Consider the following 22,820-nt stretch of genomic DNA (forward strand, 5'->3'; position numbering starts at 1 on the left):
AACTGAAAACCCCGAAATCAAAAATCGACAACACCAATTGCTAGCAAGGATGCAGCGCAACAAGGATTCTCACCACGCTGGTGGGAATGTGAAATGGTCTGGCAGTTTCCTATAGATTTCAACATATATTTGCTGTACAATCCCGCAATCCTGCTCCTAGGTATTTACTCAAGAGAAATGAAATCATAGACTCCCACAAAAACCTGTAGGCTAATCATTATAGCAGCTTTATTCATAACTGGAAAATACTGAAAACCACCCAAATGTCCTTCAACTGTGAGTGGATAATTTGCAGTATCTCCACACCATGGAATACTACTCAGCAATAAAAAGGAATAAACTATGGGTATGTGTCACAACTTGGATGCGTGTCGACCACATTATGTTGGGCAAAAGATACCACACTCAAAAGTTTACATACTGTATGTTCTCATTGATGTCACATTATAGAAAAGCCAAAACTATGGGGATGGACAACAGCTCAGTGGTTGCCAGGGATGAGAGTGGGAGAGAGACTGACTACAGTGGGTGGCAAGAAGAGACTTTGGGGGGAGATGATACAGATGGAACTGTATCAAGACCGTGTTGGTAGCTACACAACTGTATGAATTTATCAGAACATAAAGGGTTTTTTCCTATATGTAAATTATACTCCAAGAAATTATACCTCAATCATTGCCTTCAAAAATGAAGTAATATGTGTTAAGTGTTAAAGGATGAAAGAGAGACCATCAGTGTAACTCAAAGTAAAGTTGACAAGAAGAGTTCTCTGTGACATTTTTTTATTTGAATGGGCTTAAATTTTTTTTTAGAGTTTTTATTTTTTATTTGACAGAGAGAGAGAGAGAGTACAGCAGGGGGAGTGGCAGGCAGAGGGAGAGGGAAAAGTAGGCTCCCTGCTCGTGGGGCTCAATCCCAGAACCCTGGGATCATGACCTGAGCCAAAGACAGACACTTAACCATCTGAGCCACCCAGGCGCCCCAGGTTTAATTTTTTCAAACCTTTGTTATTTTATCATGAAATTTGGTTTGGGCACATTTTAGCCAATTTGGGAGTAGGAGGGTTGGTGCTAATGTTACTACCAGACCAGAGAATGGCATCCAGCTCTTGGGGCAAGAGCAGAGTCTTTAGGTTCTGAAACACTGGGCCCTGGAGAGATGTCCAGCTAGGGTGCTGCGGTCAAGGATGCGTGGGCAAAGGGTCCCTTTTTGTGTAATCCTGGCTTTGGGAACATTGTTAATGTTTCACATAATCAAAAAACAAATACATAAAATCAGTAAGGATAGGGGAAAACTTAAAAATGGAATACAAACAGAAACCAGTGAATCCAACTGTATTTCAAATGATTAACAGAATCACATGGGAGTGGGTAGGGGGATTAATCCTAACGAACTTTTGAACACAGTGTTTGGATTTATGCCTTCAACAACTACTTGGATGAATCTCAACCACATTACATTCAGGCCAAAGACAAAAGGAACTCTAATCAAATACTGAATTCTAGTTAATAAAGTTTACTTTCACAGAGGTATAGGCTAATAACTCTGAAACTACTTTCTATGTATTCTTGGGCTGAACAAATAAGTAAACATGTTATGGATAATCAGAGCCAGGTTTCTTTCTGTTGGAGAAGGGAATAAAAAATATGAAAATGGAAAACAGTGAGAATGAGCTTTTTGAGGATAGACTGAAACTGAGGACATCAGTGTGAACTAATGGTTTTAAACTTATCTATCTGTAGACAGATATAGAAGAGTGTGTGTGTGTGTGTGTGTGTGTGTGTGTGTGTACGCTTCCATTTTCTAGATCCATCCATTGAGAAGGCCCGGGACTGATAGTCCAGTAGGAATAAACATACCTAGCACCCAGATCTTAATTTCTACATACTATTTTGCACTGAAAGGAACCAAGGATCCTTGAGAAATGGATTATTTCACGTCACAGAAAATATGAAATGAGACTGAAACATCTTTTTGGTCATAAAGGAAGGAAGTGGTCAGAGAATATAGGAACATGTCAAAAAGACATGGGAGGAGTTCCATTTCTATTAATGGTGGGGGAGCTTAACTGGACCAATGCTCCCAAGATGGTAACTGTAAAGTCGAGGCAAAATTAATAAACAACTATCTGAAGTGATAGGAGAGTGACCACAAATAGGCAGACCCTGGATTGGAGTTAACACTTGGAGGAAATGACGAGTGCTAAATGATTTGCATGTGTTTACTCTTTTTTGGTGCCATGAAGGTGGACAACATTCAGACAGCAATCTGTAGTCTAACTGATGCAAAAGTCTGAGAACAGAGTTCAAAGTAACAACAACAAATGGAAAGTAAAGTGGGGAATTCTGGAGAAAGACACCCAGGGGAAACCCTAAATTCTACTTATAAACTCTGTTCAAATCTTTGCTGATTCCTGAACTTCACAAGGGTGGAACAGACTCCAAGCAGTCCAGCAAAAATAAGACAACTGATTTCAGCTGCATCCTCCCAGAGAGGAGAGAGTTTGGATTCTGAGCCTAGCTGCCAGCTAAAATAAGAGAAAAACCAGAAACAGCAAACAAACAGAAACACTGTTTAGAGAAATAAAAAAGAATTGAGAGTCTCTACATTATTCAGAATGTCCAGAATACAATCTCAAATTCCTAGACGTACAAAGAAACAGGACAAGGATTTTAGCAGACAAGGATTTTACAACAGTTCTTATAACTATGCTCAAGAACATAAGGAAAATATTCTTGTATTGAATGAACAGATAGGAAATCCCAGTTCTAAAATGGAAATCATTTTTGAAAAACCCTGATGGTACTCAGCATCAGGGAAATACAAATCAAAACCACAATGAGATATCACCTCACACCTGTCAGAATGGCTAAAATTAACAAGTCAGGAAACAACAGATGTTGGCGAGGATGCAGAGAATGAGAAAACCTCTTACACTGTTGGTGGGAATGCAAGCTGATGCAGTCACTCTGGAATACAGTATGGAGATTCCTCAAAAAGTTAAAAATAGAGCTACTCTATGGCCCAGAAATTGCACTACTAGGTATTTACCCCAAAGATACAAATGTAGTGATCTGAAGGGGCACCTGCACCCCAGTGTTTATAGCAGCAATGTCCACAATAGGCAAACTATGGAAAGAGCCCCGAAGTCCAACAACAGATGGATAAAGAAGATGTGGTATATATATACAATGGAATATTACTCATCCATCAAAAAAATGAAATCTTGCCATTTGCAATGAAATAGATGGAACTAGAGGGTATTATGTTAAGTGAAATAAGTCAATCAGAGAAAGACAATTATTATATGATTTCACTGATATGTGGAATTTAAGAAACAAAACAGAGAAGCGTAGGGGAAGGGAGGGAAAAATAAAACAAGATGAAATGAGAGAGGGAAACAGACCATTAGAGACTCATAATCACAGGAAACAAACTGAGGGTTGCTGAAGGAATGGGGGATATATGGGTGATGGACATTAAGGAGGGCATTGGGTGTTATAGAAGACTGATGAGTCACTGAACTCTACCTCTGAAACTAATAATACACTATATGTTAATTAATTGAATTTAAATAAAGTTTTAAAAAAAAGAAAAACCCTGATGGAGATTCTAGAACAAAAAATACAAAATCTGAGATTAAAAAAAGGATTGAATAGTCCAAAAATTTTTATTGGGTGGTATTTGGAGAAGACAGAAGAAAAAGTGAGTGAGCTGGAAGACAAATCAATAGACATCTGAAGAAAGAAAAAGACAAAAAACATCAAGGGAACCTCAGAGACCTGTGGAACAGTATCAAAAGTTCTAAAACTTATCAACTGGAAATCCCAAGCAGGAGAGGAAAGAGAAAATGGGACAGAAAAAATATCTCAAGAAATAATTTTCCCAAAGTGAAAATTTTCTAAATGTGTTAAGATATATGCACATACAAAATACCCTTTGAGAGTGAAGGCAAACATAACATTTTCAGACAAATCAAAATGAAGGGGATTCACTGATAGTTAGCCTGCCTGCCAAGAAATGCTAAAGGTGGTTCTTTAAAATGACAGGAAATGATACCAGAAAAAAGTTTTGATCTTTAGGAAAGAAGGAAGAACATCAAAAATGATGAATATGTATGCAAAAATATGAAAGACCACTTTATTCCTCTTAACTGTTTTCAAATCAATATGACTAAAGCAAAAATTATTATATTGTATTGGAGGTTTATAGTGTATGTAGATCTAACACAGAGGGCAACTATAGCAGAAAGGAAGGGGGGATGAAAGTCTAGGTTCTTACAATTAATGTGAAATGCTTCAATACAAATGCTAAGTGGAACATTAAATAATATCAAGGAACAGAAGCTTAAGGAGCAATAGATAAATTAAAACTGAGTTCTAATTTTTTCATTGATCCAAAAGCAGGCAAGAAAAGAAGACTAGAGGAACAAAAAATATATTGGGAAAACAGAAAATAGAAAAATATATGTAAATCCAATTATATCTATAATCACATTAAACATCAATCAACTAACTAGTATAATTAAAAGGCAGAGATTGTCAGACTAGACATAAAAGCAAAATCCAACTGTATGTGGTCTACAAGAAATTTAAATATAAAGAAACAAATATGTTTGAAGAAAAAAGGTGGCAAAATACACACAATGTAAATGCCAATAAAAAAGCAAGAGTAGCTACATTAATATCAGACAAAACAGACTCCAAAGAGTCATATAAGACACAGCACATTTCACAATAATTGGGTTGATTCATCAAGAAAGTGTAACAATCATAAATGCTCATATACCTAATACCAGCTTGTCAACATACATGAAGCAAAAATGGACAGAATAAAAGGAAGAAATAGAGACATCCACAATCACAGCTGGAGAGGTTAATACCCCTCTCTCATTAACTACTACAATTACAAGACAAAAAGAAAATCACTAAGGATATATATCAGGACAGCACAACCAAACATTTGACCTAACTGACCTTTATAGAACATTACACCCAACAACAGCAGAATACAAATTCTTTTTCAATGCATAACATATGTTCACAGATAGACTATATACTGGCTTGTAAAACAAGTCACAACAAAATTTAAAAAACTGACCCACTGACCACAATGAGAATAAATATCAAGAAGCTATCTAGAAAATTTTCAAATATTTGGAAATTAAGCAATATACTTCTAAATAACCCATGGGTCAAAGAAGAAATCACAAGAGAAATCCAAAAATATTTCAAAATAAATAGTAATGGAAATAACACGACATCCAAATTTGTGGGAAGCAGTTCACAGAATACTGAGAGGCAAATATACAGTTTTATATGCTTATATTAGGAAAGAAAAAAGGTCTAAAAATCAACGGCTTGAAGGTCCACCTTAATAAACTAGAGTAAATCCAAATTAAGGGTAAGAAAGGAAATAACAGAGATAAGAGCTGGAATCAAAGAAATTGGAAAGAGACAACTAGAGAGAAAACAAAACCCAATGCTGGCTGACAAGATCAACAAAACTGATGAAATCCTAACTAGACCAAAGGAACAGAGAGAAGCACAAAGTAACAACTATCAGGAAGGAGAGCAGGCCAGCACTATAGATCCCATATACATTAAAAGAATATAACAGATATAATGAACAACTTTATGCCAATAAATTTGACAACTTAGTTGAAATGAACAAATACCCTGAAAAGTTTAACTTACGAACTGACACATGATGAAATAGAAAACCTCAATACCTCTATATCAATGCATGTTCCAAAAAACTTTTCCACAAAGAGCACTCCAGGTGGCTTTGCAGGTAGAGTCCATCAGACACTTAAGGGAGCATGAGCACCAATCTTACACAAACTCTTGGAAAATAAAAGAGGAGGAAATGCTCTTCAACCTGTTTTTTGAGGTCAGAATATGAAGGAAAAAAAAAAAACGGGAGAAATCCAGCAGACACTGTGTTAATCAAGTGATCAAAGCTAATATCACCAATACTGGGATGTACTAACCTCAGGTACCTCTGAATTTGATGGTGCCTTACTACTTTGGCTTCCTTGAAAGTAGTCATGAGGAAGCATGAGACCAACCCCCAAATAAGGGATGGTCTACAAAATGACTGCCCCGTACTCTTCAAAAAGTAAATATCATGAAAGGGAAAGAAATACTCTCAATTTTCTGATTTTGATAGCTGCACTGTAGAATGTAGGAAAATATCTTTTATTTTATTTTTAAAAATTTTATTTCTTTATTTGAAAGAGAGAGAGAGAGCATGAGCCAGGGGAGCGGTAGAGGGAGAGGGAGAAGCAGGCTCCCCGCTGAGTGGACAGCCAGACTCAAGGCTCGATCCCTGAGATCATGACCTGAGCTGAAGCCAGATGCTTAAGCGACTGAGCCACCCAGGCACCCCGAGAGTTATCTTTATTTTTAAGAAATAAATACTGCACTATTTAGGGGTAAAGAACTATCATGTCTGCAACTTAGGAAAACATAGTTCAGGAATAAAATGTATTTTCATACACAAATAAAAATAGTACATACACAAATATATGTGTATATATAGAGACAGAAAGAGATAAGGAAGAAGAATGATAAAGCAATGTGGTAAAATGTCAGTAACTGATGGAGCTGGGCCCATGGGATTCTTTGTAAAGTTCTTGCTACTTTTCTCTAAGTCTGAAATTACATCAGAATTAAAAGTATTAGAAAAAATATGCTTGGGAAACACTGCCTCTAATTCTTCCTCCTGGGTTTTTCCAATACCCATTAGTACATTAAAGGCTCTGACAAGTCTTGCATAAGAAGCCAGTTTGGTATTTTGTTAGAAGATTCACTTTGTCAGAACGGGTATTTGTTTCTGACAAAGAGGTATCATCAATGTGTGAGATACTGAAACAGACTATCAGTGGACTTGAAAACATGCAGGATTTAATCTACTCTGTGGTTCCACAGAAAATGCTTGCCCAAGAACCCCACTGCCCCTGCCCTGTGGTGTTCCCCAGGCTCACCCTCTCTGAGTGTCTCCTTCTGCTTCAGCATGCCCTTGAGGGTCAGGAGGCGGGGCACAGCTGTCCAACAAGCCACCGTGTGCTGGACTTGGCACTGCAGGGTCAGGACCTGGCCTCCCCTCTTCTCCATGGAAGCCTTGAGGAGAAGCTGTGCTGTGTTCTGGTCCACCAGCACCTTATAAAACAGCCAAACCCTAGGAAGGAACGTGATGGGGATAAGGTACAAACTTATCCCCACAGACAGGAGGTGGGTCCCTGAACCCCACTGTCCAGACCCATCATAGAACTGCTTTTACTGGCTCTCAGCCCACAGGGATGCAGTGTAATAGGGGTTAAGATCATGGGCTTTGGGGTCAGCCAAACTTGGGTTTGAATCCCAGTGCTGCTACTCACTAACTGTGGCCTTGGACAAGGACATAAGCTCTCTGAGCCCTAGTTTCTTCTTCTGTAAAGTGGGGGATAAAATAGAACCACTGATTGAGTGGATATTGCTGATAAGTTATCAATGCATCATATGATGATGAGCGATGAGAAAATAAAGAGCTTCAACAAGGCTGGTATTAAACGTCCTGGAGAATTGGGGAAGAGGACATGGTCCCTATCATCCACCCAGATGTTCTTCATAGGACACCATGGGAGACACCTCCCTTGAGGATCAACACCAGAAACAAGATCAGCCATGCCTTCTTTGGTGCATACTTACACAGGTGTGAGTGTGTATGTGTTTCCCCATAGCCTTTGAAAATAACGCCACTGGTTGGTTTCTCTTTTTTCATTGACTACTAGGAGGCTCAGAGCCAAATTTTAAGCTGAGCTCTAAAAAATGTACAGGACCTCATGACATGCATTTTGTTTCCTAAAGCCACTTTGAGCACCTTCCTATTTTCCCCATTTTTCTTTTCCCTTCACGCTCATTTCCTCATGTGTTTTGAAAAATCTAGAACAAAAGTTGGCAACCTATACATCTGTGGGCCAAAATCAGCCCACTGCCTGTTTTGTAAATAAAGTTTTATTGAGACAGCCACGCCCATTCACGTGCATGTCATCTCAGGTGTCTCTGGGCTACAACAGCAGAGTCGTTGCCACGGAGACTGTATGGCCCATAGATTCAAAAATACTTACAAACTGGCCCTTTGCCTGAAAGGTTGTCAATTCCTGACCTAGAACAATACAGGTTTTTATAATCTGCCTCAAACCCTTGAAAGACTGGAGACAATGCTGGACATTCGGACAGATGGATGAATCCATGGATGGACAGCTCTAGGTGGTAATTCTGGGGATGGGGTTATCTAGAACCATACCCAGAGCCTTGGGTCTCCTCAAATTCACAAAAGCCAATGCTGGGACTCCGCGGGAAACAGGGCACTAACATTCAAGGGAGATCTGACCTGTGCCAGAATGAGTCATACTCCGAGGGCCAGTGACAATGGCAGCTAGGCAGTGAACATCCTCGCTGGCCAGGCCCTGGTGGGGCATGCACGTGTGCCACTCCAGGAACCCGAGGACAACCCCAAGAAGCAGGGGGAGAGACTCAGGCACAGGAGGGCACAGTGGCTGGCCCAAAGTCCCAGAGGCTGAGCTGGGGTTTGAACCCGGGCAGCTGGCTCCATGGCCCAGGACCCTGATGGCCATATCGTAGGGGATAAACCCCCATGTGAAGATACAGTCCGAGGTGAAGGACTGTACCAACTTACTCCCTGTGACTATCTCTAGAGACTCCTGTTTTATGCTTTATACTTTATTGTCATCTTTCAAGTCATCTACAACAAATGCAGTCATTACTAAGAAAGAAAAGAAAAAAGAATGACGAGGAAAACTGAATGCCTCCTTCTTCCTTTCCCTCCATGGCTTAAAATCAAGAACGGCCAGAGTAGGGGTGATTTAGACCTGGTCCCCGAGTCATGGAAAAGGGCACCTCTCTGAACGAAGATTTCCCATCTCCCAGGACACGAGCCCTCTGCCCTTGGAGGCCCTTCCCCCGCCCCGCACGGCCCCTGGGGACCCTCACCTGGCTGGGGCCACCTTGCTGGACAGCTGCAGCTGAATGGCCAGGGGGGCGCTGAGGACTGCTTGGTGGAGGAGGACGCTCATGTCCCAGCCCCGGCTGCGTCTCTGGGTGTCCTGGCTGGTGTTGGCCTCCAGCAGAACCAGCTCCCGGCTGGACGTGTGCACAGACAGGGAGCCACTGAGGCTGTGGTCTTTGTATCGTTGGGCAGCCACCTGCACCTGAGGGGAGGCAGGAGAGGGCTTAGAAGTGGAGGGATTACTGGAAGGGTCTGTGGGAACCAGCTACGTGGGAGAGCCCTTCCTCCAGGAAGCCTTCCCGAGCCTCTCCAGCTCTGAGAACCACCAAGCCCCACAGACAGCAAGCACACAGGAAGAGAGGAGGCAGAGGGAACAGTGGTGGACTGCCTTCCCTGACCCCAGCTCCTGGCCCAGGGACAGAGTCTTACCTTGTCCTTCCCAGCATGTGTGAAATGGGAATTTCCATCTTACAGATTGGGAGACTGAAACCCAAAGAGAGTCACATATTTAATATGGGCCTGCATGGGCTCTAAAACTCATGCTTGTGCCTGAAGGGAACAGTGGGGGGGCAAGGAGCAGAAGACCCCTGGGCCACTCAGTTACAGAAAAGGATGCCCCCAACAGTCCCCCCCCCCAGGGTCCAGAAGACCCCCAGAAGCTCTGGGACTCAAAGGGGAAGGTGTCTGGTGCACAAGGAGGAGCCATACTGGGGGCCAGGCTTGGTCAGGCCCCCAGGGGTGGGGGTGGAGCAGGGAGGCCTGCTCCTCCACCAACTTTGCAGAACCTGAAGTCCCTTTCCTCATCGGAGCCTCAGTTTCCCCATCTATAGGGCAGAAGTTGCTCCAGCCCTAGGATGTACATTGCAGTCAAGTGGGAAACTTTTTTTTTTTTTTAAAGATTTTATTTATTTATTTGAGACAGAGAGAATGAGAGACAGAGAGCATGAGAGGGAGGAGGGTCAGAGGGAGAAGCAGACTCCCTGCCGAGCAGGGAGCCCGATGCGGAACTCGATCCCAGGACTCCAGGATCATGACCTGAGCCGAAGGCAGTCGCTTAACCAACTGAGCCACCCAGGCGCCCAAGTGGGAAACTTTTAAAAGCATGCCTTATCCCTCCAAAGAGGAGGTGATGAACTGGTCCATCCACACAAGGGAATATTACTTAGTGATAAAAAGAGTTCTCAAGCCACAAAAAAGACTTGAAAAATCCTTAAATGCATCTTACTCAGTGAAAGTGGCCAGCCTGAAAAGGCTACATAGTGGTTCAGTGGTAGCCAGGGGTTAAGGGTAGAAGGGATCCGTAGGTGGAACATGGGGGATTTTTAGGGCAGTAAAACTCTTCTCTGTAATACAGTAAATATGCGTGTATGATATTCTGCGTCTGGCAAAACCCATAGAACTATACACCCCCAAGAGTGAACCTGGATGTAAACTATGGACTTTGGTTAATAATAATATATTAATATCAGCTTGCCTGTTGGAATGTACTACACTAATGTAAGATGTTCGTAGGAGGGAACACAGAGTGGGTCGGGGGGTGGGGACATTACATGGGAACTCTCCATACTTTCTCTGCAACTTTTCTGGAAACCTAAAACTGCTCTGAAATATTAAGTTTATTAGTTTTTTTTAAAGTATGCCTGGGACCCCCTGACCAATCAATTCAGCATCTCCAGGCTGGGGTCCAGGTATGTTCTAAAACCTCCATAAGTGATTCCAACGTGGCTTGGGCTGAGAACTTTTAGGATACACCCGTGTTTTCCTCCAACTGGCCTCTGTGGGCCTGAGGACCCCCAAAGAACATGCATTCTCAACACGGGTAATATTGCCCCCAAATGCAAAACCTGGTTTGTTGGGGGTGTATTAAAAAAAAAAAAAAACTTCTTGTGTGCAAATCACAGATGTGCATACAGCACACAAATACAGGATGTCTATGGGGTTAAAACTTCATAGAGGGGGTGTATGGTATGTGCTGGCTGGCTGGTTTGTGCAAGCATACCCCGAATGACCCTGCTAATCACTGTCTTGAGAATGTATGGATGCTGTGCTCCCTCTATATTCCCATCAAGCAGGATACATAGAAAAAACATGTTCCGCATCCAAGGTCATGGGCTCTGGCGGTGGCCAACCTCGAGCATCTCCTTCGTAACAAAGAATGTCCACATGGCACGTCTTGATCTCCTTGGAGCGCTGGTCATGCAAGGAGGGAGAGGCTACGGATATTTGCTGAGCCAGTTGCTGCACTATAAAATTTGCTGCACGTAGATCCCAGCAACGGATGTTTTCTCCAGTCTGCTACTCCTGGCCTCCCTGTATGTAAGTGCCCCCAAGAAACCTCTGTTTTGATTGCTGTCTCCAGGTCATTTCTTCAGTCTCACTGGGCCATCACCCACCCTTGGCTTAGAGTCTGCCAGGGATCAGCTGCATAACTGGTGAGCTAGCCAGGAAGCTGGAGAAAACCCCATGAGTGCGGAGGTGTTGGAAAGGGGAAAAGGGAAATCTGTGGGGGAAATGCCAACTTGGCCAGGGACCTCTGTGTGGGGGGGAGTGGCCCATAGGTCAGATGCTTGTGGACCACTGCATGAGTACGGGATGCCCCAAAAATGCCAGCAAGTCTAATGCACTTGTTGGAGAAAGTGCATGCTGTGCAGGGAAGGGAAACGAGAGCATGATAGTAAGTTAGAGACCTCAACGCACCGTTTCGCAAAGCCAGAAGGGCACAGGATGCCACTGATTAAGATCCAGGCACTTGACTACTAGGTATTTACCCAAAAGATACAAAAATACTAATTTGGGGATGCCTGAGTGGCTCAGTTGGTGAAGCGTCTGCCTTCGGCTCAGATCATGATCCCAGGGTCCTGGGATCGAGCCCCGCGTCGAGCTCCTTGCTCAATGGGGAGTCTGCTTCTCCCTCTGCCGGCTGCTCCCCCTGCTTGTGCTCGTGCTCTCTCTCTCTTGCAAATAAATAAATAAATCTTTAAAAAAATACTAATTCGAAGGGACATATGCACCCCAATGTTTATAACAGCATTATCTACAACAGCCAAATTATGGAAAGAGCCCAAATGTCCATCAACTGATGAATGGATAAAGAAAATGTGGTATGTATACACAATGGAATATGACTCATGCATCAAAAAGAATGAAATCTTGTCATTTGCAATGACATGGATGGAGCTCCAGAGGATTAGGCTAAGCGAAACAAGTCAATCAGAGAAAGGCAAATACCATATGATTTCACTCATATGTGGAATTTAAGAAACAAAACACATGAACTTAGGGGGGTTAAAAAGAGAGACAAACCAAGAAACAGACTCTTAACTCTAGAGAACACACTGATGGTCACCAGAGGGAGGGGCCGGGGGGGGACAGGTGATGGGGATTAAGGAGCGCACTTGTGATGAGCCCTGGGTTATGTGGAATTATTAAATCACTATGTTGTACACCTGAAACTAACATTACACTGAATTTTAACTGAAATTTAAATATAAACTTGGAAAAGAAAAAAAAGATCCAGGAACTTGTAATAAAGCCTGATTAGGACATTAAGAGGTAGAATCTCTAAAAAGCGGTAAATCAGCCAATCAATCTAGTGATAACTGATGAGGAAACAGACAAAATTTTCCATGTTTTCTAACCCCTACTACAAAGAAAAATGTTAAATAGCAATTATCCTCCTAACTCTTAGGAGAAAAATTAGCATCCTTTCTCTGTCCCTTAAAGTTGTAAATCTTGTCATGTCTTTATAATATGAACACCCCAGGAAATAACCAAAACATCGCCTGCAGAGACTGAAGAAAAAAGAGGGGGGGGAGGCTCTTTAAAATACAGACTGCTGGAAATAATAAGGAAAGCCACACTCTGTCTGTAGGAAAGGCAGGAGATGAGTAAGAAAGGTTTCAGAATGAGAATACATTTTGGTTAAGGGAAAAGAAAACAATTTTTTCCTGAAATGACACTGGTTGTTTAGAGAGAGGGAAGCTTAGGACAAAATCTAGATGAAAAAAGAAAGTTGTAGAAGTTTCGGGAAGGAGAATCTTCAGGAAAGAATTTTATGTGTGGTTAGGGCTAAGATAGAAGGAGTACGTTTGAAAAGTACACCAGTGTAACATTAGAATTTGATTTATCCCTCTGTTAAAAAGACAAAGTTTTCTTGGATATTTGGTCTGCTATTGATTAAAAAAAAAAAGTCAACAAATTTTTTTTTAATCTGCCCAGAAGAACAACGTTTCTACGTTTCACCTTTACCGGGCTGATAAGAAACTCTCATTAGATTTTTAACCACGGCCCTTTTTTTTTTGAGTCTTTGGTAGTTGGCAGAGTTACTGTTTTACTTTGATGCTTTGGCAAAAAGCGTTCCTGCAAAAGTGCTCGTTTTCCAGGAAATTCATCGGAAGGCCTTTGACAAGTAGGAGTTTCTGGGAACAAAGATCAATTTGCCTTCATGTAGGAGGGACAAGGATAAACCTTCCAAGTGGTCCCCCAGGGCCACCTGCGTAGTGTCACACCATGTCACAGGATAGCAACGGCACCGATGAGTACCACCAGGTTTCTGGTCGTGGTTATGGTAAGGAGCTGAGTTGCACTGCAGCCTTTTAGAACAGCATGCCCCACAGCAGGAGAAGACGCGGCTAAGCGGATCCCAGGGACCGTTCCCACTCTGCATCCTATATGGGCTAAGGGACACACTCCAAAAGCCCGAGTCAGACAGTGCCCAGACCATGCCTACTTGCAACAATGCGGTACCTTGACAGACAGCCCCTAGTGCGGAAGAACACTCCACTCGCCGCCCGGTGACTTAGGTCATCCTGAAGGACAGCCATTAACGGAGGCAGCGGAGCCCCGGCCGGTGCCGTCCTCTGGGCCGGAAGGAGACGGACCAATCCCTGAGCATGTGCGGTACCTGATGGGTCCAACCCTCCACAGAGAGGCTCCAGCAGGGACCACAGTAGTCAATGGGCCGAGCCTCAAGCAGCATGGATGGTACGGCTCTGTGAGCCTGTTCCTGCTGATCCTTTTTTTTTTTTTTTTAATGATTTCATTTTTTTAAAGGTTTTATTTATTTATTTGCGAGAGAGCGAGAGAGTAAGAGAAAGAACATGGGTGGGGGGAGGGGCAGAGGGAGAAGCAGACTCCCCACTGAGCAGGGAGACCAACATGGGACTTGATCCCATGACCCTGGGATTGTGACCTGAGTCGAAGGCAGAAGCTTAACCTGAGCCACCCAGGATCCCCTTTAACAATTTTATTTTTAAGTAATCTCTACACCCAACGTGGGGCTCGAACTTACAATCCCGAGAGATCAAGAGTCATGTGCTCTACCGACTGGGCCAGCCAGGCACCCCCTGACCCCACTGTTCTGTGCACAGACAGCTGAGAGCGGGGCAGCCTACAGAGGACTGACCCTGTGGCTGCCCCAGCAGGAGGCACAGGACGGCACGGGGACCGGGCACGCACTCTGGGGCAACGACATACGGAAGGACATACTCTGATGCCTAAGAGGTACGAATATCACCGTTTACCACGTAGATGCACACACAGCACACACCCCAGCCAGAAATCAACAGGGTAATGAGTTGGCCTGCGTCCACCTCCTGGAAGATGTGCCAACAGAAGACATCGCCACCTGGCTCGCCGAGAAGATGAGACATCCAGAACAACAGTCCTGGTGGGCCACTGCTAAGAACTGGGGGTCTACCACTGTGTTACAAAGACATCGCATCCACCTGCCAACAACGCCCAACCTGTGCTGGGAATGACCGTGACCTTTGCCAAGAGACACTGGACAGGTAGCAAGGGGGCAGGTCGACTGCATGGGTCCCTTGCCTCTCTCTGGAGGCTGCCGTTCTGCTCGGATGCGTGTGGACACTTGATGCAGGACGCCTGCAAGCTCGCCCCAGTAAGCATGCTACCCAGTGAGGCCACCATCGGTGGCCTAGAACAGCTGTGCGCAGCTCGCGGGGCGCCCACTGACAGCCACCAAGGCCCCCACTTTGCAGGACGTGAAGTGCAGGAGGGAGCCGAAGCTCAAGACACCCACTGGCATTTCCCCGTACCATCCCCTCCTGCTGCAGCTGGACTGATGCAGGGCACGGATGCACTGCGGCAACAGATGTGATGACAAACCCATCCACCGGCCCTTTGGACACACCACCGGTCAACAGCTCTGTGGACATTAAATGACCATGTACGTTTCAACCGTCCCAGGGCCTATACCCTCCTCACTCACGGACCTGACTTAGAATACAAGCAGACACAGCATGCAGGAAGGATGTTCTCTGCTGCAGGTGGGGACACAAGGTAACCTTTAATGCCCGGACACAAGATCTACCTCCACGGGAAGATATAATTAAATGACCCTGGAAATGGCAGACAAGTCCACCATGGTTTGGAGTTTGGGTCCCAGGGGGGAAGGGACAGAAGGAGACCTATCCACCACCCATTTCTCCACCCCATTCCACCAAAAACAATGGAGGCACACAACCCGGGCCTCATATAAAAAGGGACGCTATCCTAATTGCCTCATGAGGCATCGTTAGGCAGAGGTTCACCCCACTGCGTACCAGAGCGGGGACAAGTCGTGTTGGCAAACATAACCTCAGCCAGGGGTGGTGGCATCTCACGCGTTCAGTTAGACAATCATGACTTGCCTTTTCTGGTGCCTACTCAACAGCGTACTTCTCCCCCTTAGATTGTGCAGGGGAACCTGTTCGCTGATTGGGCAAACCTTGGCTCCTATACAGAATAAGACCGCCTGCTGGGTGGGTCGTGAACCCCCGCAATCAGCAACTGCGGGCCTTGCCTGGTGAATCCAAAGTGCCAATCTCAGCCCTTGGAAACGCCTCTACGCTTAGGAAAACCCCTCTTTGCCCATCTCTGGCCTGACACGTGTTCCCAGGGTGTATGGGCTCCCCCTCCTGGGAAGACACAAAGAAGAAAGTTTTCCAGCTGATACAGGAGCAGATAAATAAGACTCTGCCAATGGGATATACTATTTGGGATGGCCTGGTACGGTCCTAGGTACAAATTATGCAAGTGGCCCCATTGTGCAGACAACAGGACCACAAATGCTATAGGTCATGACATCGGGTAGATACCCACACAACGAGGCGATCACACTGTACTCATGACCACTGGTATCTGGCTAGGGAGACAACACACATCTGTTCCCACAGGTGCTTTCCCCTCTCCCTGGGAATGTACAGATGCTGTGCTCCCTCTATATTCCCATCAGGCAGGATATGTAGAAAAAACATGTTCGGCGTTCAAGGTCAGGGGCTCTAGGGGCGGCCAACCGGGTGCACCTCCTTGATAACAAAGAATGCCCGGATAACAGGCCTTGATCTCCTTGGAGCGCTGGCCGTGCGAGGAGGGGAAGGACTACACATAGTTGCCAGGCAAGTTGCTACAGTATCAAAGTTTGCTGCCTGTGGCTCCAGCAGCGGATGCTTTGCGGGGGGCTACAAGAGGGGGGGCAGAGGCTGACAAGGCTAAGCTCCCCAGCCCCACTTCACCCACAGAGCTAAGGTGAACAAAGGGTCCTGCTGTTTTAGAAAGTAATGATAGGGGCATCTGGGTGGCTCAGTCCGTGAAGCATCTGCCTTCGGCTCAAGTCATGATCCCGGGGTCCTGGGATCGAGTCCTGCTTGGGGCTCCCTGCTCAGCGGGAAGCCTGCTTCTCCCTCTGCCTCTGCCCCTCCCCCTGCTTGTGCGCTCGCTCTCTCTAAAACAAATATATAAATAAAATCTTTTTTTAAAAAAGTGATGATAAAGTCTGAGCCCTTGAGATGACCCAGCATCCAGGTTTTCAGTACATCTGCCCCGTGATAAGCACAGCCAGGGGCATCAGGCTCCCATCCAGGATCCTCCACCTACACGCTCAGTAACTATGTACAAGTCATGTCACCACTCTCTGTGTCAGATTCTCATCTGCAGAATGCTACCAGAGCAGTGTCATGGGGCATCCACGAGATGAGCCACGCAAAGTGTTGCGAACAGAGCCTGGCACGTGGTCAACACTCCAGAGGCATCAGCTCCTAACACCATCGATTAGAGTGATGGCACACCCTCAGATCTGGGATGCCAGGGGCCCTGAGATGCACCGTGATTTTATGGACACCCCCCGCCCCCGCCATGAAAGTGAAAAAGCTGGTAACAAAACAACAAACCGGTGGGAATTTGAAGACATCCTGATTTCAGAGCTGTTGACCGGTGAAAACAGGTGCCTCTGAGGAGGACCAGTTTCCATAATCGAAAGCTCTTCTCAGGCTCCTTTAGAGTTCCCGAAGCCACCAGCACATGGCTGAGCACATGGTAGGCATTTAAAAATTGCTGTCAAGTTCTGGGCCTCATCCCAGGTGGGACTACCCGTCTATGCCTCCAAGTCCCCAGTCCGCTAATTCCTGTGTACAGCACACGAGGCTTGTTCGGTGAAGCAGCTAACATGTGGGGTTTTCTAAGCACCCAGCGCTGGGGCAGCAGAGCACAGCCCTCCTGCCTGGCCCCCCTTTCCTGCCCTTTATTTCCTTGTACAGTTAAACCCTTCAGTGTTTCCACCCCACACTGGGCAAAACACTCCGAGGTCAAAAAAGGATCAGACGGTTTCTCCCAAATACAGAAGAGGGTTGAGAGGACAATTCTGCCTCTCTCCGTTTTCAAGGGTGAACTGTGATCCTTCTATCCCCTCCCCCCCATCCAGGGAGCTCAAACTCCTTCTGGCCTGGACAATCACTTCCAAATGATGGATTTGGAAACCTCCCTGCCATCTGTTCTTGATTCTTGGGCTGGCTGTCTGGCTAAGCCCAACATCCTGGTGTGGCCTCCCCTACCCCACACCCGGGCCTCTATCCTCCCTTCCTTCCGCCCCATCTCCCAGCAAGTTGTCTGCTTCACTCAGAGACAGTACTTGGCAGGCAACTTGAGGTCATCCCAGAGGGACCACATCTGTACCTGTAAGTCTGGAGGAAATGTTGGTCTGTGGGGATGTCTGAGCTGGAGGAGGAACGCCAAGTGGGAGTCAGATCTGTTCAGCTGGACCGAGACCTGTTGACAGGGTGGGGGGTGGAGGAGGAGGGTCAGAGGGAGCAGAGGAGGGAGATGCAGAACTCCAGAAGGTAGCTGGCTGGGCACTCGAAGAGCAACAGGTCATCCCAGAGTATGCCCACAGCCCAAGCCAAGAGCACATGCCAGAAACCACCTTCTGTGATGCTTCTTAGCCCCAATCTTACTCAGGCTGCGTTACTTGGAAGCATGAGAAGTGAGGCCCCAGACATGGAGCTGGGAAGATAACTCTGGGACCTCGGTGCCCCTGTGTCCCCTGCCACGGCGTCTGCTCCTGTCTCCCATGTTCACGGCTGCATTCTATTTGACCCTGACCATGAAGCGGACACTTGACTACTAGCTTTATAACTGTCACCTCATGTAATCCCCACCCCAGCTCTCACAGGCTGGTATCACTATCCCCATTTCACAGCAAGAAAACCGATATTCAGTGGGGTTGAATAATTTACCCAAGGTCGCACAGTCAATCAGCAGTGGAGCTAAGATTTGGACTTGAAAGCTCCCTGGAGATGGAGACAGAGAGAGAAACCGTCGCCCAGGCAACCCCAGTACATAGTGCAGAGCCCGGCATGTGGCAGAGACACAATCCGTGTATGGAACAAGCAAATATATACCTATAGCAGCTCTACTATATATGGTCACCAAGCTGCATTTTCTTTCCCTCCTGGACACACTGCTAAGACTACATTTCCCAGCCCCCCTTGCAGCTGGGTAGGATCATGTAATGAGTTCTGGCCAATGGAATGTGAGCAGGAGTGGCCTGCCCCCCCTTAAGGGGCCGGCCCAAGAAAACCTCCTGCATGATTCCCACTGTCCCCGTCCCCCTGTACAAATGTTAGCAAAGCCACAGAACCACACTGCACTGTGACAGGACTGGGCAGTAAACCTTCACAGGCAAGCAGGCTTTTATTACAACAGCCAATGCATCCTGAGTCATCCCACGCTCACTGCCACGGCCATCCCGCCCCCTCTTCAGCCACCGCACAGGGACACCAGCCCTCTGACCCGAACACCTCCCCTCCCTCAGCGAGGAGGTGGAGCTGAGCCATCTGACCTGGGATGTGATGTTGTGGTTGATGGTGGCCCTTGTGTCCAGGCTGCAGTCAAATGCTCCCCGGGGACCCCGTCTGAAGACGACGTCCCCACCCAAACGCAGGGCCTGGGGGAGCCTCAGCTGGAAAGAAACAGTACCACTTACTCTCTCCAACAGCTGAGGTCCACTCAGAGGCTGCAAACCAGTGTTCGCCCAACCTGGGGACAGGTACCTGGGAGGCGTGAGCTGCGTCCAGGGCCAGGCTGTGCCAGATTTCCCCACGCTGAGATCGGTCACGGTGCAGACCCTTTAAGTGCAGCACGACTTTCTGGTTGACTTTCAAAGTGGCCTCGACCTCCCTGTTCTGAGCCTGGGTGAGCAAGAACCAGTGGCACTGAGAGAGAGGACTTCCCATCTCCAAGTACCTGCAGAAGCCAGCCTTAGAATCCACCAGGTAGAAGAAAACGGCCCCAAGATGGATGGGTTAAAGCTATCCACACTATCCACACACAGGGCAGGAAGTGGGGACAGGTGCACGCGGGTCTTTCAAACAGGGATGCTAAAGTAGGGTTAATGGCATGGGCTTGAGGGGTCAAATCTGAGGACCTGTCTCACTCCAAGGGAGCGCCCTGGTATTAGTCTGTTTTGTTCAATGCGGTATGTCTCATACTTAACACAGGTCTTGGCACATGGCAACTGTTCAATAAATACCTGGAAGGGTGCAGAATCACTCGTGATCGCCTGCAACCCCAAGGCCAAAGCCAGGCTGAAGTGAAAGAATGTTGAATTCATAGTGTGGCAGGAAGGATAATACCCTCCCTCCCAAAGATGCCCACGTCTCGATCCCTGGAACCTATAAATACGTTACCTTACATGGCAAAAGGGACTTTGCAGTTAAGAATCTTCAGATGGGAAGATTATCCTGGATCAGCTGGTGGGCCCAAGGTAATGATAAGCGTTCTTTTAAGAGGGAGGCAGAAGGGTCAGAGAGAGAGAGAAGATGCTACTCCTGCTGGGTTTGAAGATGGAGAAAGGGACCATGACCCAAGAGAACTGGTGGCTTTTAGTAGCTAGAAAAGGCAAGGAAATGGATTCTCTTCTGGAGCCTCCCAAAGGAATGTAACTCTGGCAACACCTGATTTTAGCCAAGTGAAACCCATTTTGGATTTCTTATCTCCAGATCACGTAAGGTGAGTTGCATTGTCTTAAGCCACCAAGTTCATGGTACTGTGATATAACAGCCACAAGATACTAACACACATGGTTCATCACGTATTCTCTCAGCAACTTTGTAGCCTCCCCCACATGCCAAGCCCACAGGAGCAGGGTACACCATCTGTTCCGATCTGTGCTGATGGGGACGTTAAAAATGTCTTGCTGCGGAATTTTATCGTTGGTGTACAACTTTAGAAGAATCCGTGGCTTTATTTTAGAAACAAGATGGAAGAGGGATAAATAAAAGCCCAAGAGGAGAAAAATAAATGTGTGTCATTAAACAAAGACAGGGTTTTTTGAAAGAACAGAAAGCCAAATTCAACTCCGTTGACTTGGGGTCAAGGGTCCCGGTTGACTTGGTTCTCGCCTCTTGTCCGCAGGTGGGATTTTAGGTCCCGTGTGTCCAATCTTCTGATTTCTTTTTAATTAGAAGCAGAAATCTGGGTTTTACCCCGAATCTTCTGATTTTAAATGTGGACAATGTTTTTAAAAATGTGAAGTGCGAAGCAGGCCAAACAAAACACATCTGCAGGCTGGACCTGGCCAATGGCGCCATTCTGCAATCTCCGGTTTGAAAAAAAACACTCAACACCATGGGGAGGTTTTTCTGCAGGTGTGTTGGGCTGCCATTCTGTCCTTTGTTTCGTCTCAGGAGCTCCAAGGACTCTGGCTACCAAGCTCTGAGAGCCATCCACAGCCCTGTTTAACTGGTGGGGCAGATGGGGACCCTCGAAGAAGAGGTCTCAGTGCTCAACAGCTGGCCCCCCTTCACCCTCCTTCAGCAGACCTTTGTATCTCCCACCAGGGAGAAACCCCCACTAACTTCTTCATCCAGGGCTTGACACGTAGTAGGTGCTCAATAAATGCTTGGGGAGAATGGGGCTGGAGAACAGAAAACCCAGGCAAAAATCGTTACTATCTGCTCCTTCTCGGAAAAAGGTTGTCGCCTGTTGCTCTGGGTCAGGTGCACAACAGACTCTCAATAACTCGGGGGTGACAACGATTCAATGAGCGCGGATGATGATGCGCCAGGCCCTGCAGCTCTGATGGTAAACAGAGGCGTACCTTGGAGATATCACGGGTTCGGTTCCAGACCGCCCCGGAAACCAGTGAGCAAGTCTGGCAACAAGCGAGTCAGATGAAATTCTTGCTTTCCCAGTGCGCATACCAGTTATGTTTACACTGTCGTCAATGCAGGAGCATTACGACTAAAGAAAAAAAGTACATACCTTCATCTAAAGAATCCTCATTGCAAAAAAATGCTAACCGTCGTCTGAGCTTTCAGCCAGTTGTAATCACAGATCACAGATCACCATAACCAATGGGATAATAATGAAAAAGTGAAATATTGCCCAAGTCACCAAAATGGAACATGGAGACAGAGTGAGCAAATGCTGTTGGAAAAATGGTACCAACAGCCTTGCTGGATGCAGGGTTGCCACAAGCCTTCAATTTGTATTTAAAAAAATGCAATATCTGCAAAGTGTAATGAAATAAAGTGCCATGACGTGAGGTATGCAGACACAGTATCAATCACGGATCTTATGGACTAGCAGGGGGAACAGTGATTGGTCAGAGAATCACGCCAAAATAGGACTGAGATTTGCGGGAAGTGCTAGAAACAGAAGTGTGGGGTGTGCAGGACACGTAACCAGGGGATGGGAGGTGGTCTGGGGGCCACGAAAAGCTTCCTGGAAGAGAGGACGTGTGAGCTGAACCCTCAGCAGTGAGTACAAGGGAAGGAGGCAAAGCTGAAGGAGTGACAGCTCCAGGCACAGAACACACAAAGGTCCTGGGGCAGGAAAGAGCTGGGTGAGGAACCAAAAGGAGGCTGAGTGAAAGGTGGCAGCAGAAGGGACAGAGTGGTCTCAGGTGGCCTGCAGGGTCAGTAAGACCAGAGGGGCACGGCCAGGGTCTTCGTCCAGAGAGAAGGAGTGGCATGATTCTGCCGGCATACTGGAAAGCCCCCTCTAGCCGTCAGGTAGCCTAGAACAGTGGGGACAGAGTGGAACAGAAAACCCAGGCCAGAGAGCATTCTGCTCGTCCAGTTCAGAGGAGATGGCAGCTTGGATCGGGGACCGCTGGGGTGCCCAGTCCCCGGGCTCTGCTCACTTACGGCGTGCTGGCTCCAAGCAACGGCGCACCCCTCCACGTTCCTGGGGATGGCCTTGCCGTCGTATGGGTGGGTCAGGCCTGCGCAGACCTAGGAGGGAAGGGCACACACGCGCACGCACATACAGAGATGGCTCAGCGGCAGACGGGGGCCTCCCCCTGCTCCCAGGCCCCTCCCCAGCTGCGCCCCGGAGCCCACTCACGTAGGGGTGTCCGGCCTGGTAGCCCAGGACTACGGTCTGCAGGGTCTCCTCTTGGCCATTCAGGACGAGCCTAGTTTCCAGGGAGCATCGCTGGTGTTGCCTATCCGCTGTGAAGCTCTCCTGCAGGAGGAGGCTCTGCGGGATGGGCAGAGGCAAGGTGTGCCTGGCATGGAGAAGGGAGAGTG

General features: G+C 46.6%; 1 protein-coding gene across 1 annotated transcript in view; it reads right to left on the bottom strand.

Moving 5' to 3' along the window:
* Positions 1–22,820, bottom strand: part of LOC123844460 (uncharacterized) — a 171,511-nt gene that overhangs the window by 65,351 nt on the left and 83,340 nt on the right. The window contains exons 33-39 of the mRNA XM_064592561.1: positions 22,636–22,798; positions 22,437–22,523; positions 19,338–19,475; positions 19,127–19,246; positions 17,962–18,054; positions 8,997–9,214; positions 6,989–7,182 (exon numbers count right to left, since the gene is read on the bottom strand). Of these exons, the coding sequence (XP_064448631.1) occupies positions 6,989–7,182; positions 8,997–9,214; positions 17,962–18,054; positions 19,127–19,246; positions 19,338–19,475; positions 22,437–22,523; positions 22,636–22,798 (1,013 nt within the window). The remainder of the gene's footprint in view (positions 1–6,988; positions 7,183–8,996; positions 9,215–17,961; positions 18,055–19,126; positions 19,247–19,337; positions 19,476–22,436; positions 22,524–22,635; positions 22,799–22,820) is intronic.

This window comes from Mirounga angustirostris, unplaced genomic scaffold (assembly GCF_029215605.1).
Source record: "Mirounga angustirostris isolate CCGP_5_RB_7025 unplaced genomic scaffold, mMirAng1.0.hap1 SCAF_5, whole genome shotgun sequence".
Classification (NCBI taxonomy): Eukaryota; Metazoa; Chordata; class Mammalia; order Carnivora; family Phocidae; genus Mirounga; species Mirounga angustirostris.